Below are 15,356 nucleotides of genomic sequence, written 5' to 3' on the forward strand. Positions count from 1 at the left end.
TGGTTGCAATTGTTTTGGTTTTTTTCCCTGCAGTTCTAACGATCCGTTGAAATCCTTGCCTGTCCTGTTGGGTTGCAGAGCCAAACCAGACAGTTTATACAGGTGCAAATGACAGGCTCAATATTTTCCCTGTAGACGTGTATCCGCAGTTTCTTGGGCAGTCTGATTTTTCTGAGTTGGCTTATTGGAATGGAATGGAATGGAATGGGGAAATGAATAGGAGTAGAGTAGAGTAGAGTAGAGTAGAGTAGAGTAGAATAGAATAGAATAGAATAGAATAGAATAGAATAGAATAGAACATTATTCTGTAAGGCACCTTGAGTTGCCATATGAAAATAGGTAGCAATATAAATTCCCTACATAAATAGAATAGAATAAAATAGAACAGAACAGTTGAAAGGGACTTTGGAGGTCTTCTAGTCCAACCCTCTGCTCAAGAAGACCCTATCCCATTCTGGACCAACGGTTGTCCAATCTCTTCTTGAAAACCTCCAGTGTTGGAGCATTCACAATTTCCGGAGGCAACTTGTTCCACTGATTAATTACCAGAATAACAGAGTTGGAAGGGACTTTGGAGGTCATCCAGTCCAACCCCCTGCTCAAGCAGGAGACCCTATAGCCTTTCAGACAAGTGGCTGTCCAGTCTCTTCTTTAAAACACCCAGAGTTGGAGCACCCACAACGTCTGCATTACTATTGCTATTAATCCTCCCATTCTTCCTTTCACCCATCTCCTCCCACTTATGACTGTATGACTGTAACCTTGCTGCTTGTATCCTTACGATTTATACGGACTGTTTCCTAGTATGATTTGATTGCTTATTTGTACCCTATGACTATCATTAAGTGTTGTACCTGATGATTCTTGACAAAAGTATCTTTTCTTTTATGTATACTGAGAGTATTTGCACCAAGACAAATTCCTTGTGTGTCCAATCATACTTGGCCAATAAAGAATTCTGTTCTGTTCTATTCTATTCTATTCCATTCTATTTTATTCCATTCCATATTCTATTCTATTCTATTCTATTCTATTCTATTCCATTCCATTCTATTCATATTCCATTCCATATTCCATTCCATTCCATATTCTACTCTATTCTATCCTATCCTATCCCATTCCATATTCTATTCTATTCCATTCCATTCCATTCCATTCCATTCCATTCCATTCTATTCTATTCTATTCTATTCTATTCTATTCTATTCCATTCCATCCCATCCCATATCCTATCCTATCCTATCCTATCCTATCCCATTCCATATTCTATTCCATTCCATTCCATTCTATTTTATTCCATTCCATTCCATATTCTATTCTATTCTATTCTATTCTATTCTATTCTATTCTATTCTATTCTATTCTATTCTATTCTATTCTATTCTATTCTATTCTATTCTATTCCATTCTATTCCATTCCATCCCATTCCATATTCTATCCTATCCTATCCTATCCTATCCCATTCCATTCCATATTCTATTCCATTCCATTCCATTCCATTCTATTTTATTCCATTCCATTCCATATTCTATTCTATTCTATTCTATTCTATTCTATTCTATTCTATTCCATTCCATTCCATTCCATTCCATTCCATTCCATTCCATTCCATCCCATCCCATCCCATATCCTATCCTATCCTATCCTATCCTATCCTATCCTATCCTATCCTATCCCATTCCATTCCATATTCTATTCCATTCCATTCCATTCTATTTTATTCCATTCCATATTCTATTCTATTCTATTCTATTCTATTCCATTCCATTCCATTCCATTTCAAGGTTCCTTGATTGGATTGGAATGGAATAGAAAATGGAATAGAAAAAGAAAATGGAATAGAAAGTGGAATGGAATAGAATAGATTATCTGAATATCTGAATTATTGCACAATCCTATTACGGAATAGATTCTCCCCCCCCCCCCAAAAAAAACCTAGTTTTATTTGCATTTATTTTGTCCTTCATAACATCGGGGTGGGGGGGAGTTACTCTTCAGAGCTCGCCAAAGAAGTTGAGGTGTTCCACAAGGACTCGCAATTTTGTTCTGCCTTCAATTGTCTCACCAGGGTGAAATGCCGCCACTGAGCGGTGCCCAATATTCTCCATTTCCCCACAAGCTGCCGCGCCTTCTGTCTCCACAAAGCAGGGAGGCCAAAAGAAAATAAAAGAAAGTAAAGAAAAGCACCCGATCTCTGGCAGGAGAGCCAAGGAAGATGCTCCAGAGGCTTTTGGGAATGAAAGGGAGGGCCTGAAGGAGAGCCGTGGCGGCTCTCAATCGTTTACTGATTTAAGAGTTTCTTTTATTTGTGAAATTAAAGGGCTTTTCTCCAGCCGGCTGCCAGATCACCAGCCAGCCACTCCTGGTAGGATCCTGTAAATTAGGTCGAGCCAGAATCTAAGCAGGGAAAGGATTCCTGGGATCAAGACAGATCACCTGTTTACATTCCCTGGGTTTTTGTTTTATTTTCTTCCCTATTGGTTTCTTTGAATTCTATATCCCACCATTGTTATTTTACAAATAAACTCAAGACGGTAAAATAAATATGTATGTATATATATATATGTGTGTGTGTGTATATATATATATGTGTGTGTGTGTGTGTGTGTGTATGTGTGTGTATGTGTGTGTGTATACATATATGTATGCAAGTTTTGACATGTTCAGGTCTTTACCCGTGTAAGATTGAGGGTACACGCCAAGACCTGCATACCTGTACCCATGAAAATCTACAAAAACAAATATGTGTGTGTGTGTGTGTGTGTATTTTTTCTTAAGTTTTCGCGGGTATTTATATGTATGGTATTCAGCTTTGTTCGGGTATTTTCCCACGTCATTATAGTTGTGCTTTTAAAGTTGATGAACACAATACAGAAGCCTGATGATGGCAGATGAGATTCTGCCGAAACGTTGCTACAACTTTAAAAGCACAACTATAATGACGTGGGAAAATACCTGAACAAAGCTGAATAAGATATATGTGTATGTGTAGGTGTGTTCGGGTCTTTTTCCGTGTAAGATTAAGAGAATAGAGTAGAATAGAATAGAAATTGGAATGTAGAATAGAATAGAATAAGAATGAATAGAATAGAAATTGGAATGTAGAATAAGAATAGAATAAGAATGAATAGTATAGAATAGAAATTGGAATGTAGAATAAGAATAGAATAGAATAGAATAGAATAGAATAGAATAGAAATTGGAATATAGAATAGAATAAGAATGAATAGAATAGAATAGAATAAGAACGAATGGAGTAGAATAGAATAGAAATTGGAATGTAGAATAAGAATAGAATAGAATAGAATAGAATAGAATAGAATAAGAACGAATGGAGTAGAATAGAATAGAAATTGGAATGTAGAATAAGAATAGAATAAGAATGAATAGAACAGAAAAGAAAAGAACAGAACAGAACAGAACAGAATAGAATAACGGAATTGGAAGGTCATCCAGTCCACCCTCCCCTGCTCAGGCAGGATTCCTTCTGTCATTTCAGACAAATGGCTGTCCAATCTCTTCTTAAAAACCTACAGAGTTGCAGCATTCACAACTTCTGGTGGCAAATTGTTCCACTGAGTAAATTCAATGATGAATTCAGGTACAACCCTGAGCTACACATACTCTCTTCTATAAGTCTCAGGTTATTTATCCAGGCTGGCCTTTTAATCTGATCACGGTCTTTCCCACTTCCCACCAGAAGATGCCTGTGGAATATTTCGGAGTAGCGCAGCCAGCGATGGGAGTATAATGCTAGGATTCAAGTCCGTTTGTAAATAAAGCCTTTCATTTCCTTCTTTTTCCTTTTTTTTTTTTTTAAAAAACAGGGGATGCAGAAATTGGCTAGCCAGTACTTAAAGAAAGAATGGCCTGGCGTGAAAGCAGAGGAACGAAACGACTTTAGGTAAGACCGCCGTAAAGTAACACGGTTGTAAAATGGATCTGGCTTCCTCATTGACTTGGCTTGTCAAAAGGTTGGCAATGTGGACTCGCACTTGTGACACAACGTGGTCCTCAACTTACGACCCCAATGGAGCCCAACATTTCCATTGCTGAAACATTCGTTAAGGGGGGGTTTGGCTCCATTTTGCGACTTTTCTTCCTGCCGTTGTTAAGGGAATCACTGCAAACTGCGGTCGTAAGTTGAGGGCTTTTTCCATCTAGAGGTTGGTGGGGGAGACAAATGCTCGCACTGTTTAATTATCCTGTTTTTCGTCAACGTTAATTTTTTTCCCCCCTCCACACCTGTTCAGCTTACCTGGTTAAAATTGCCCAGTTTTTAAACTTGGCGTTCTGTAGCTTGCGGTCCAGGTGCAACAGCAATAAACAAACTTAAATTTAAAATGTTCAGGCAGATTCGGTTTGTAAATAAAATCTGCACAGGGAGATAACGCAGAAGCCATCCGTCAATGGCAATCAAAGACTTCCGATGCGGGTGGGATTGAAGGCTTAAAAATTGGAAAATAAAGTGATATTAGATAGGTTTGGGATTTGGGTCGTTTTTCCCCCTTCCTCTTTGCAGTAAGGCAGGTTTGGGGGAAGGGAGCCATCGTTTCTGCAGTCTGAAGGTGAAGATATAGCCATGTCAAAAAAACAACATTGTTTGCTCCTTCCTTCCTTCCTTCCTTCCTTCCTTCCTTCCTTCCTTCCTTCCTTCCTTCCTTCCTTCCTTCCTTCCTTCCTTCCTTCCTTCCTTCCTCCTTCCTCCCCTTCTTTCCTTCCTTCCTTCCTTCCCTCTCCTCTTCTTTTTCTTCCTTCCTTCCTTCCTTCCTTCCTTCCTTCCTTCCTTCCTTCCTTCCTTCCTCAATTTCCTTCCCTCCTTCCCTCCCTCACCCTTCCTTCCTTCCCTCCTTCCGTCCCCCTCTCCTCTCTTTCCTTCCGTCCCCCTCTTTCCTTCCTTCTCAATTTCCTTTCTTCCTTCCCATTTCCTTCCCTCCTTCCCTCCTCACCCTTCCTTCCTTCCCTCCTTCCGTCCCCTTCCTCTCTTTCCTTCCATCCCCTCTTTCCTTCCTTCTCAATTTCCTTTCTTCCTTCCCAATTTCCTTCCCTCCCTCCTTCCCTCCCTCACCCCTCCTTCTGTCCCCTTCCCTCTCTTTCCTTCCGTCCCCCTCTTTCCTTCCTTCTCAATTTCCTTTCTTCCTTCCTCAATTTCCTTCCATCCTTCCCTCCTTCCTTCCTCCCTCCCTCCCTCCCTGTCTTTCTTCTCAATTTCTTTCCACCCTTCCCCTCTCCCTCTCCTCCTTCCCTCTCCTTCCTTCCTTCTCTCCCTCCCTCCGTTCCTCTGTCCTTCCTTCCTGCCTGCCTTCTTTCTTTTTCCCTTCCTTCCTTCCTTTTCCCCTCTCTCTCCCCTTCTTTCCTTCCTTCCTTCCCCTCCCTCTCCCTTTCTTTTCCTTCCTTCCTTCCTTCCTTCCTTCCTTCCTTCCTTCCTTCCTTCCTTCCTTCCTTCCTCACCTCTCTCTCCCCTTCTTTCCTTCCTTCCTTCCCCTTCCCTCTCCCTTCTTTCTTCCTTCCTTCCTTCCTTCCTTCCTTCCTTCCTTTCTTCCTTCCTTCCTTCCTTCCTTCCTTCCTTCCTTCCTTCCTTCCTTCCTTCCTTCCTTCCTTCCTTCCTTCCTTCCTTCCTTCCTTCCTTCCTTCCTTCCTTCCTTCCTTCCTTCCCCTCTCCCCTTCTTTCCTCCCTTCCTTTCCTCCCTCCCCCACTGATCTGGTGTTGGACGGGAAGAGCTACCATCTCAATTCCAACTCTGTTGCTCTGTTATTTGCGTCTGCCTCGCAGGAGCCTCTACCCTGTGTGGAAATCGTTTCTAGAAAGCACCGTGCAAGTCGCCCAGTCCAGGATCAATATCTGCGAAAACTATAAAAATCTCATTTCGGAGCCTGCCAGGGCCGTGAAGTGCTTTAAAGAACAGCAGCTGAAAAAGGTACGTCCCGAGATTTTCCTTCCTCCACTGCGACTTGAGACGCAAGGTTGCCCTTCTACGCCTGGGACCCTTTGTTCCCATTCTTTACTCTTCTTACACGAGTGATAACGAAGTGTTGAGCTTCGGCTATTGTGCTGCCTTCTGTTCCCGAGTCTGCGTGTCATATGTGGTGGTTTGCACCGTCTTTCCTCGTTCCTTCTTTCCCCTTCCTTATTTACCCATTCGTTCCCTTGCTTTGCCTGTTAAGTGAGAGCTAGTCCTCAACTTGCAAACAAAATTGGAAGGCAAAATTTCCAAAATTTGCCTAGTACTCCTTTAGAACGGATGCTGCTGCCTAGTTGGGTCATGAAACATCTGCAAGAATACAGCCAAGCTCAGAGACTACCAAGGACCCCACACTCCTCCTCCTCCTCCCTGCAAACTGCACTCTCTATTAGCACTGATGATGTTACCTAGTTGGGTCATGAAATGTCTGCAAGAATACAGCCAAGCTCAGAGACCACCAAGGACCCCACAGTCCTCCTCCTCCAAATATCTCACTTAGCAACATAAATTTTGGGCTCAATATGTGTCCGTAAGTCAAGGACTACCTGTACCTGAACCATACAAATGTACCTAGGTATTGTTCTTTTGAATACCGCGTGCTAGGAACCAGAAAACGGGGGAAAGGTTTTTATTTGAAGTGGGGCAAGAACCCACCTTCTCCTGGTGATTGACCCACCCAGCCAGCTTACCTGCCTAAGGTGAAACTAGAATTCACAATCGCCTGGTGAGTGACCCAAAGTCACCCAGTTGCCTTTCATGCCTGAGGCGGAATTAGAACTCACTGTCTCCTGGTGGTTGACCCAAAGTCACCCAGCCAATTTGCATGCCTAAGGCAGGACTAGAACTCACTGTCTCCTGGTATCTAGCCTGGTGCCTTAATCACAAAACCAGATTTGGCTTTTATATAATATTTTGTTGGAATTTTTAATTTGTTTGAAAAAATTTATTAGGCCAAAAAGGAGACAGACCAGCTAACCCTTTTGTAATAACTAATAAATGAAACCACAACCATCCCTAATAGTATTCCTTGCATAATCTCTACGAACAGATTCTTTTCTGAAAGTATGTCTTCTTCCTTCCTTCCTTCCTTCCTTCCTTCCTTCCTTCCTTCCTTCCTTCCTTCCTTCCTCCCTCCTTCCTTTTCCTTCCTTCCTTCCTTCCTTCCTTCCTTTTCTTTCCTTCCTTCCTCTTCCCTCTTTCCTTCCTTTTTCCTTCCTTCCTTCCTTCCTTCCTTCTTTCCTTCCTTCCTAATCCTTCCTTCCTTGCTACTTTCCTTCCTTCCTTCCTTCCTACTTTCCTTCCTTCCTTCCTTCCTTCCTTCCTTCCTTCCTTCCTTCCTTCCTTCCTTCCTTCCTTTTCCTTCCTTCCTTCCTTCCTTCCTTCCTTCCTTCTTTCCTTCCTTCCTACTTTCCTTCCTTCCTTCTTTCCTTCCTTCCTTCCTTCCTTCCTTCCTTCCTTCCTTCCTTCCTTCCTTCCTTCCTTCCTTCCTTCCTTCCTTCCTTCCCTTCCTTCCTTTTCCTTCCTTCTTTCCTTCCTTCCCTTTTTTCCTTCTTTCCTTCCTTCCTACTTTCTTTCCTTCCTTTCCTTCCTTCCTTTCCTTCCTTCTTTCCTTCCTTCCCGTATCATCAGCCATATGGCCTGCATTTTGCTCCAATAACTGGCACGCTTTTGTGCGCTTTCGGCCGCCATCTTAAAAGTACTGTCTTTGTAAATGAAATTAAATACACCCCTTGATGGTTGCAAGAATGCGGAAAAAAAAGCCTCTTTGGAGGTGGCTTTGAAATTTTCCAAATTATGCTTGGGTTGGCTTTGGCCTTTAGGCGCGGTGCCTTCTAAAAACATTCGTGGAATTATCCAAGATTTTTAAGGGTGCAGCGGAAATGGAGACCAGTCCTGCAAACGGACTCCCAGGCAGCGGGCCAGAAAACCAGTACAGAGAGATCCTTGTGGCTTCTTGTAGAGAGAGAAAGTCTAGGCAAAGGGGGGGAAATTGCTTTTTATATTATTGTTATTGTAGAAATGATGTCGTGGGTGAGAAGGTTCTTTTTAGAGCGGTAGTTTTCACACTTTGCAACGTCAAGATGCGAGGACTTCGACTCCCAGAAGTCAATGCTGGCTGGGGAATTCTGGGAGTGAAAGCTCACAGATCTTTCAAAATTGCTAAAGAGGATTATAAAATTTCACCAGCAGAAAATCAGAGGTGGCCCGTTGCTTTCTTGGACCTTCCCTGCTAATTTAGGCACCCCGTTCTCCTTTTGCGGAATTATTGTGGAATAAACACAGTGTCAGCAAGTCAGGCAGCATTTTGTGTCTGAGGCCCTCAGGAAAACATACCATCCAGCCTAATCGTCTTTTTTTTTTTTTTTGCAAATATTTGCATTTAAAAGCATGACACAAGATTACTCTGCCCTTACTCAAGGAGCACAAGACAGTGCTAGGGAAAGAAAGCAACCCAAATTATTTCCCAGCGATCTTAAGAACAGCGTCACTCTTCCACCTTTGATCGATTGGCCTTTTGCTACTCATCACAGCTTGATTTTCATACAAGGGTGTTCCTTCCTTGCTAAACGCGAGCATTATTCAACGTTATTTTATCTTGGGCTCTTGCGTTTCAATTTTAGGGGTCAGGGTTTGACTTGCAGAATCCTCAGAAAAAATGAACGAGATTTAACAGGGCTAAATAAGAACAAGCCACATTTTTGGAAACTGTAGGCCTGGGTGGGATTCAGCCGGTTCAGACCGGTTTGAGCGAACCGGCTGTTAAATTTACGTCTGGTTCGCCGAATCGGTTGTTGAACTGACCAGCTTGCACCGCCCGCCCCTCCCAGGAGTCTCCACGTGGCCCGTTTTCGATGCAGGTAAGTGCAGGGCCCCCGCGGAGGCTCTGTGGGGGGTGAAAAATGGGCCTTCTGGAAATCCGGGAGCCTCTGGAGCTTGGGGGGGGGGTACAAAACGGCCCTCCCGCAAGTTCCGCTAGGCCACGCCCACCCAGCAACAGGCAGCCAACTGGTTGCTGGGGTTTTTTCAATCCCACCCCTGGCCTAGGTCCATAGCCTAGAGAAGGTTCCAGAAGACGGATGTTGCATTAACTCACTTCGGCCGGGCTCTCTGTCGGGCAGCAGGAGGGGAAATCCAGATTGCAAGGTGGCCAGCGTTGCAGAATTTGAACACTTGCTCCTCCCCTGGGAAAAATCTTTCTTTGGGATAATTTGAAGACCCAGACTGTTGGGGGCAAGAGGCTGACTCGGTAAACCGCTTAGACGGGGCTGTAAAGCACTGTGAAGTGGCATATAAGTCTAAGGACTATTGCTATTCCTTCTTTCTTTCCTTCCTGCCTGCCTGCCTTCCTTCCTTCCTTCCTTTCTTCCTTCCTCTTCCCCAATTCCCTCCTTCTTTTCTTTCCTTTCCTTCCTTCCTTCCTTCCTTCCTTCCTTCCTTCCTTCCTTCCTTCCTTCCTTCCTTCCTTCCTTCCTCTCCCCCAATTCCCTTTCCTTTTCTTTCCTTTCCTTTTCCTTCCTTCCCTTCCTTCTTTCCCATTCTCCTTCCTTTCTTCCTTCTTCATCCCCATTCTCTTTCCTTCCTTCCTTCCCCTTCCCTTCCTTCCTTCCTTCCTTCCTTCCTTCCTTCCTTCCTTCCTTCCTTCCTTCCTTCCTTCCTTCCTTCCTTCCTTCCTTCCTTCCTTCCTTCCTCCCTTCCTCCCTCCCTCCCTTCCTTCTTCTTCCCCCCCTTTCTTTCTTTCCTTTCCTTTTCCTTCCTTCTTTCCTTCCTTCCCATTCTCCTTCCTTTCTTCTTTCTTCATCCCCATTCTCCTTCCTTCCTTCCTCTTCCCCAATTTCCTTTCCTTCCTTCCTCTTCCCTTCTCTTTCTTCCTTCCTTTCCTTCCCTCCCTCCCTCCCTCCCTCCCTCCTTCCTTCCTTCCTTCCTTCCATGTTGGCACAGTGGTTGAGAATGTAGTATAGCAGGCTAACTCTGCCCACTGTCAGCAGTACGATCCTGACCGGATCAAGGTAGAGTCAGCCTTCCATCCTTCCGAGATCGGTAAAAGGAGGATCCAAATTGTTGGGAAGACAATAGGCTGACACTCTGTAAACCGCTTAGAGAGCACTGGAAAGCACTGTGAAGCGGTATATAAGTCTAAGGGCTCTTGCTATTGCTATAATCCTATTTATATTACTATAAGCAAAAGTGTGCAAGTGCGTTTTTGTGTGGAAGGGTCTTTCAGAGTACATGCTGTCCTCGACTTACAACAGTTCGTTTAGTGACCATTCAAAATTCCAACAGCCCTGACGTATGTGACTTATGTGACCGTTTTTCACAGTTACGATCTTTGCAGTATTTCCATAGTTACGTGATCAAAATTCAGACGCTTGGCAACTTGACTCACATTTATGACGGTCTCAGTGTCCCAGGGGGTGTCACGGGATCCCCTTTTGCGACCTCCTGACAATCAAAGTCCAGGGGGAAAACCCGATTCACTTAGCGACTGTGTTCCTAACTTAACAGTAGCGATTCACTTAACAACAGTGACAAGAAAAGTCATTAAACGTGGCCAAAACCCATTTAACAACTGTCTGGCTTAGGGATAGAAATTTTGGTCCGGATTGTGGTTGTAAATCAAGGACTTTCCTGTATAAATCCAGCTCTTAATGGCAGATAACTACTTTCATGAAAGACCAATTATTATTATTTCGCTTTTTGTGTTTTTCATTGCTGTTCAGTGTGTGGACCAGCTGATCAGGATCCAGATGGAACTTCAGGAGACCGTCAAAGATTTAGCTAAAGGGAAGAAGAAATACTTCGAAACGGAGCAGATGGCCCAAACGGTCCGGGAGAAGGCCGACATCGAGGCCAAGTAAGTTCTCGTGGCCTCCAAATTCTGCGCGGGAATTCCCTTAAGTTTAACTCCATACGACTCTTTGCCATAACAATTACAATGTTTTGACCCAGCTCCCCAAACACAACAAACCCTCTGAAATGAACTCAGAGATTCCTTTAATTAGGAGCATAGGCAACCCCGCCAAAATGTTTCTCACTGCCGCACCTATTCATCTCTGGCCCCTGCCTTTTATCCCCAGGGCTAATGTGGGAGGAGCAGTGGCTCTTCTGTCCCAAGGACCGGCCCATAGATTTCCACTGCTCTCCTCTCCTCTGCCTTCTTTGCATCCACGCGTCAGGCACTGGACCCAGCTGTTCCTCCTCTTCCTCATCAGCCACCTCCAGACCTGGCTCTTCGGTCCCAAGGACCGGCCCATAGATTTCCACTGCTCTCCTCTCCTCTGCCTTCTGTGCATCTATGCATCAAGCACTGGACCCGGCTGTTCCTCCTCTTCCTCATCAGCCACCTCTGGACCTGGGGGCTGTTGACTCTCCATCTGAGGGCTGACGGACGGCCCAGGCTCCGCCTCTGTCTCTCTCTCTCTGTCTCTCTCTCTCTCTCTGCCAGCTCCATTCCCTCTTCCCCTCGGAGCTCCTGGGTTGCCTTGAGGCTGGCCCTGACTCCCACACCTCCTCCTCCTCTTCCTCCTCCTCTGATTCGGCTGCTGGAGACAACATAGAACACTGATGGCGAACCTTCTTCTTGCGGTGTGCCGAAAGTTGCGATAGCACGTGGGTGCCGCCACCCACAGTGCAATGCGCCCCACTCCCCCTGCGCATGCGCATGCAACACCACCACCACCCTTACCTGCACTGCACGTGCGTGCTCCTCCCGGCTGATTTTTGGCCAGTTGGAGGCTGTTTTCATCCTCCCTGAGGCTTGAGGGAAGCGTCTGTAGCCTCGGGAGGCCGAAAAACTGGCCTTCCAGAAAGGCCGGAAGTGCCCATTTTCAGCCTCTGGAGCCTGGGGAGACCGTTTTTGCCCTCCTGAGGGGTCGAGGGAAGCCTCTGAAGCCTCGGGAGGCCGAAAAACAGGCCCGTTTTGGCACTTGTGGTATTTCCACAAGGCCCATTTTTCAGCCTCCTGAGGCCGCAGAGGTTTCCCTCGCGCCTCAGGGAGGCCGAAAAAGGCCTCAAACAGGCCGAAAATCAGTTGGGAGGCAACGCGCATGTGCAGTGCAGGTAAGTTTGGCTGGGGCTCGTGTGCCCGCACACAAATGTCTCTGCGTGCCATAGGTTCGCCATCACGGACATAGAATGTTCTGCATTTCTCCATTCGATCTCATGTTTGAAAGAGAGAGAGAGAGAAAAAAATAATAGCACATCACCTTCTAAATAACACGGGTCTATTGTATAGATTTTCTGGCCTGGTCACCAGAAATAACTTTTATTTTTTCTTGGCTTGTTTGCTTGCAGGTCAAAACTTAGCCTTTTCCAATCGAGGATAAGCTTACAGAAAGCAAGTGTAAAAGTAAGTGTCAGAATAAGTTGCACATTCCAATTTCAGAGCTGTGTAATGTCTGGCAGTGGAGACACAACGCGAAGGGCGCTGTTGTTGTTGAAACTTCAGAACCGCTTTCTGTATCACAGGTAGTCCTCAACTTACAACAGTTCACTTAGCGGCCGTTCAAAGTTACAACGGCACTGGAAAAAATGTGCCTTATGGCCGTTTTTCACCCTTAACGACCATTAATTGCAGCCTCCCCACATGAGCACGGGGTCAAAATTCAGGCGCTCGGCGACTGGTTCCTACTTATGACCGTTGCAGTGTCCCAAAGGCACGGGATCCCCTTTTGCGACCTTCGGCCGAGCATAATCAATGGGGAAGACAGATTCACTTAATGACCGTGTTACTAACTTATCAACTGCGGCAATTCGCTTAACAGCTGTGGCAAGAAAGGTTGCAAAATGAAGCATAGCTCACTTAACAAGTGCCTCACTCAACAACATAAATTTTGGGCTCCGTCGTGGTCGTAAGTGGAGGATTACCTGTACAAAAGGTGTTGTTTTTGCTTGTTGTAATTCTAAACTGCTGCGTGTATAGAATAGAATAGAATAGAATAATGGAATGAAGAATAGAATAGAATAATGGAATGAAGAATAGAATATAGAAAATAGAATAGAATAGAATAGAATAGAATAGAATAGAATAGAATAGAATAGAATAGAATAGAATAGAATAGAATAATGGAATGAAGAATAGAATAGAATAGAATAGAATAGAATAGAATAGAATAGAATAATGGAATGAAGAATAGAATATTGAATTGAATAGAATAGAATAGAATAGAATAGAATAGAATAATGGAATGAAAAATAGAATATAGAATAGAATATAGAATAGAATAGAATAGAATAGAATAGAATAGAATAGAATAGAATAGAATAGAATAGAATAGAACAGAGAAAAGGAACAGAATAGAATAGAAAATATGCAATAGAATAGAATAGAAGAATAGAATAGAATATAGAAAAGGAATCGAATAGAACAGAATATAGAAAAAGAATAGACTAGAAAAGAAAATATGGAATGCAAGAGAAGAGAATTGAATTCTTTATTGGCCAAGTGTGATTGGACACACAAGGAATTTGTCTTTGGTGCATAAGCTCTCAGTGTACATAAAGAAAAAATAAAATACATACATCAAGAATCATAAGGTGTAATGATAGTCATAGTTCACAATAAGCAATCAAATCACACTAGGAAACAGACAATAAAAATCGTAAGGATGCAAGCAACAAGGTTACAGTCATAAGTGGGAAGAGATGGGTGAAAGGAAGGATGGGAGGATTAACAGTAATAGTAGTGCAGACTTTGTAAATAGTTGGACAGTGTTGAGGAAATTATTTGTTTAGCAGAGTGATGGCGTTGGGGGGAGAAACTCCCCTTGTATCTAGTTGTTCTGGTGTGTGGGGCTCTACAGCCTCGTTTTGAGGGTGGGAGTTGAAACAGTTTATGTCCGGGATGTGAGGGGTCTATAGATATTTCCACAGGCCTCTTTTTGACTCTTGCAGTATATACAGATCCTCCATGGAAGGCAGGTTGGTAGCCATTGTTTTTTCTGCAGTCCTAATTCCTCTCTGGAGTCTGTGTCTGTCTTGTTGGGTTGCAGAACCAAACCAGACAGTGATAGAGGTGCAGATGACAGACTCCATCATTCCTCTGTAATAAAGATGAAGTCATTTGCGAGCTATCCACTTCTTATTGCTTTGCAATTATCATATTGCTTTGCAATTCTCAGTGTCTCTATTGCTACAATTGCTTACCTAATTCTGTTTTACTTCTCCAGTTAAAAGCACGCCGGTCGGAGTGTAACGCTAAAGCTACTCATGCGAGGAATGAGTATCTTCTCACGTTAGCAGCTGCCAACGCACACCAAGACCGCTACTATCAAACAGACTTGGTAAACATTATCAAGGTAATGATTAATGATTAAAGGCAGGTTTAATTGAACTTGCTCCCCCATCCCCCCTGTGTTGTTCAATTCTCTTTAATGGTGGCCTGTAATTTTAACCATAATTATGTAAGTTATAATCACTGCAAGATCTCGATAATCTTTTGAAGAGAGCGTTCTGGATCTAAAGTTCAATGTTCGAAATAGAATAAAGGTAACTGTTTTTCAAAAATGATTACAGGTAGTCCTTGACTTACGACCACAATTTAGCCTCAGATTTTTGTTGCTAGGTGAGGCGGTTGCTAAGTGAGCTTTTGTCCCACTTTACGACCTTTCCTGCCACGATTGTTAAGGGAATCGCCGCAAGGAGTTGAGTTAGTCACGTAGTAGTGAAGTGACTCTGGCTTTCCCTCTTTGAGTCCTTGTCAGAAGGTCACAAAGTAGATCATGTGACCCTGGGACCGTCATAAATATGAGTCCCTTGCGAAGCATCTGAATTTTGATTGTGTGACCACGGAAGGTGGCAATGGTCGTAAGTGTGAAAAACGGTCATAAGTCACTTTTTTCAGTGCTGTTATAACTTTGAACGGCCACTAAACTAATGGCGGTAAGCAGAGGTGGTATTCAGCCGGTTCGGACCAGTTCTGGAGAACTGGTAGTGGAAATTTTGAGTAGTTCGGAGAACCAGCAAATCCCACCTCTGACTGGCCCCGCCCCCATCTATTCTCCGCCTCCCATTGAGTCCCAGCTGATTGGCTGGGTTTTCTTTGGTTGCCCTGCACAGGAGAACGGAGCTGGAAAGCAGGTTGGTGGGATGGGGAGGGAAGGGGGATTTTACAGTATATCCTCCCCCTGCCACGCCCGCCAAGCCCACCAAGCCACGCCCACAGAACCAGTAGTAAAAAAATTTGAATCCCACCACTGGTAGGTAGGTAGGTAAGAGGGATGGATGGAGGGATAGATGGATTGATAGATAGAGAGAAAGAGACAGACAGACAGACAGACAGACAGACAGACAGACAGAAAGACTGATAGAAGTATAGGTAGACGGACAGATGGAGAAAGAAAGAAAGAAAGAAAGAAAGAAAGAAAGAAAGAAAGAAAGAAAGAAAGAAAGAAAGA

The 15,356-nt window shown here is 43.9% G+C and overlaps 1 protein-coding gene and 1 long non-coding RNA gene across 4 annotated transcripts in view; one reads left to right on the top strand and one right to left on the bottom strand.

Annotated features, from left to right (window-relative positions):
* LOC148130344 (uncharacterized) overlaps nucleotides 1-15,356 on the bottom strand; it is a 469,114-nt gene that overhangs the window by 164,765 nt on the left and 288,993 nt on the right. The gene's annotated exons all lie outside the window — the stretch shown is intronic.
* The window catches only part of FCHSD2 (FCH and double SH3 domains 2), a 179,300-nt gene that overhangs the window by 96,456 nt on the left and 67,488 nt on the right, over nucleotides 1-15,356 (top strand). For 2 of the 3 annotated variants that reach the window (XM_087965948.1, XM_087965949.1), the window contains 5 exons: nucleotides 3,829-3,905; nucleotides 5,775-5,919; nucleotides 10,683-10,816; nucleotides 12,256-12,310; nucleotides 14,130-14,258. In XM_087965948.1, coding sequence (XP_087822074.1) covers nucleotides 3,829-3,905; nucleotides 5,775-5,919; nucleotides 10,683-10,816; nucleotides 12,256-12,310; nucleotides 14,130-14,258 — 540 coding nt within the window. The remainder of the gene's footprint in view (nucleotides 1-3,828; nucleotides 3,906-5,774; nucleotides 5,920-10,682; nucleotides 10,817-12,255; nucleotides 12,311-14,129; nucleotides 14,259-15,356) is intronic. The other variant, XM_087965950.1, reaches the window with a different exon arrangement.

This window comes from Notechis scutatus, chromosome 5 (genome assembly GCF_049901735.1).
Source record: "Notechis scutatus isolate UNSWTSFEM ecotype Mainland chromosome 5, rNotScu1.2, whole genome shotgun sequence".
Classification (NCBI taxonomy): Eukaryota; Metazoa; Chordata; class Lepidosauria; order Squamata; family Elapidae; genus Notechis; species Notechis scutatus.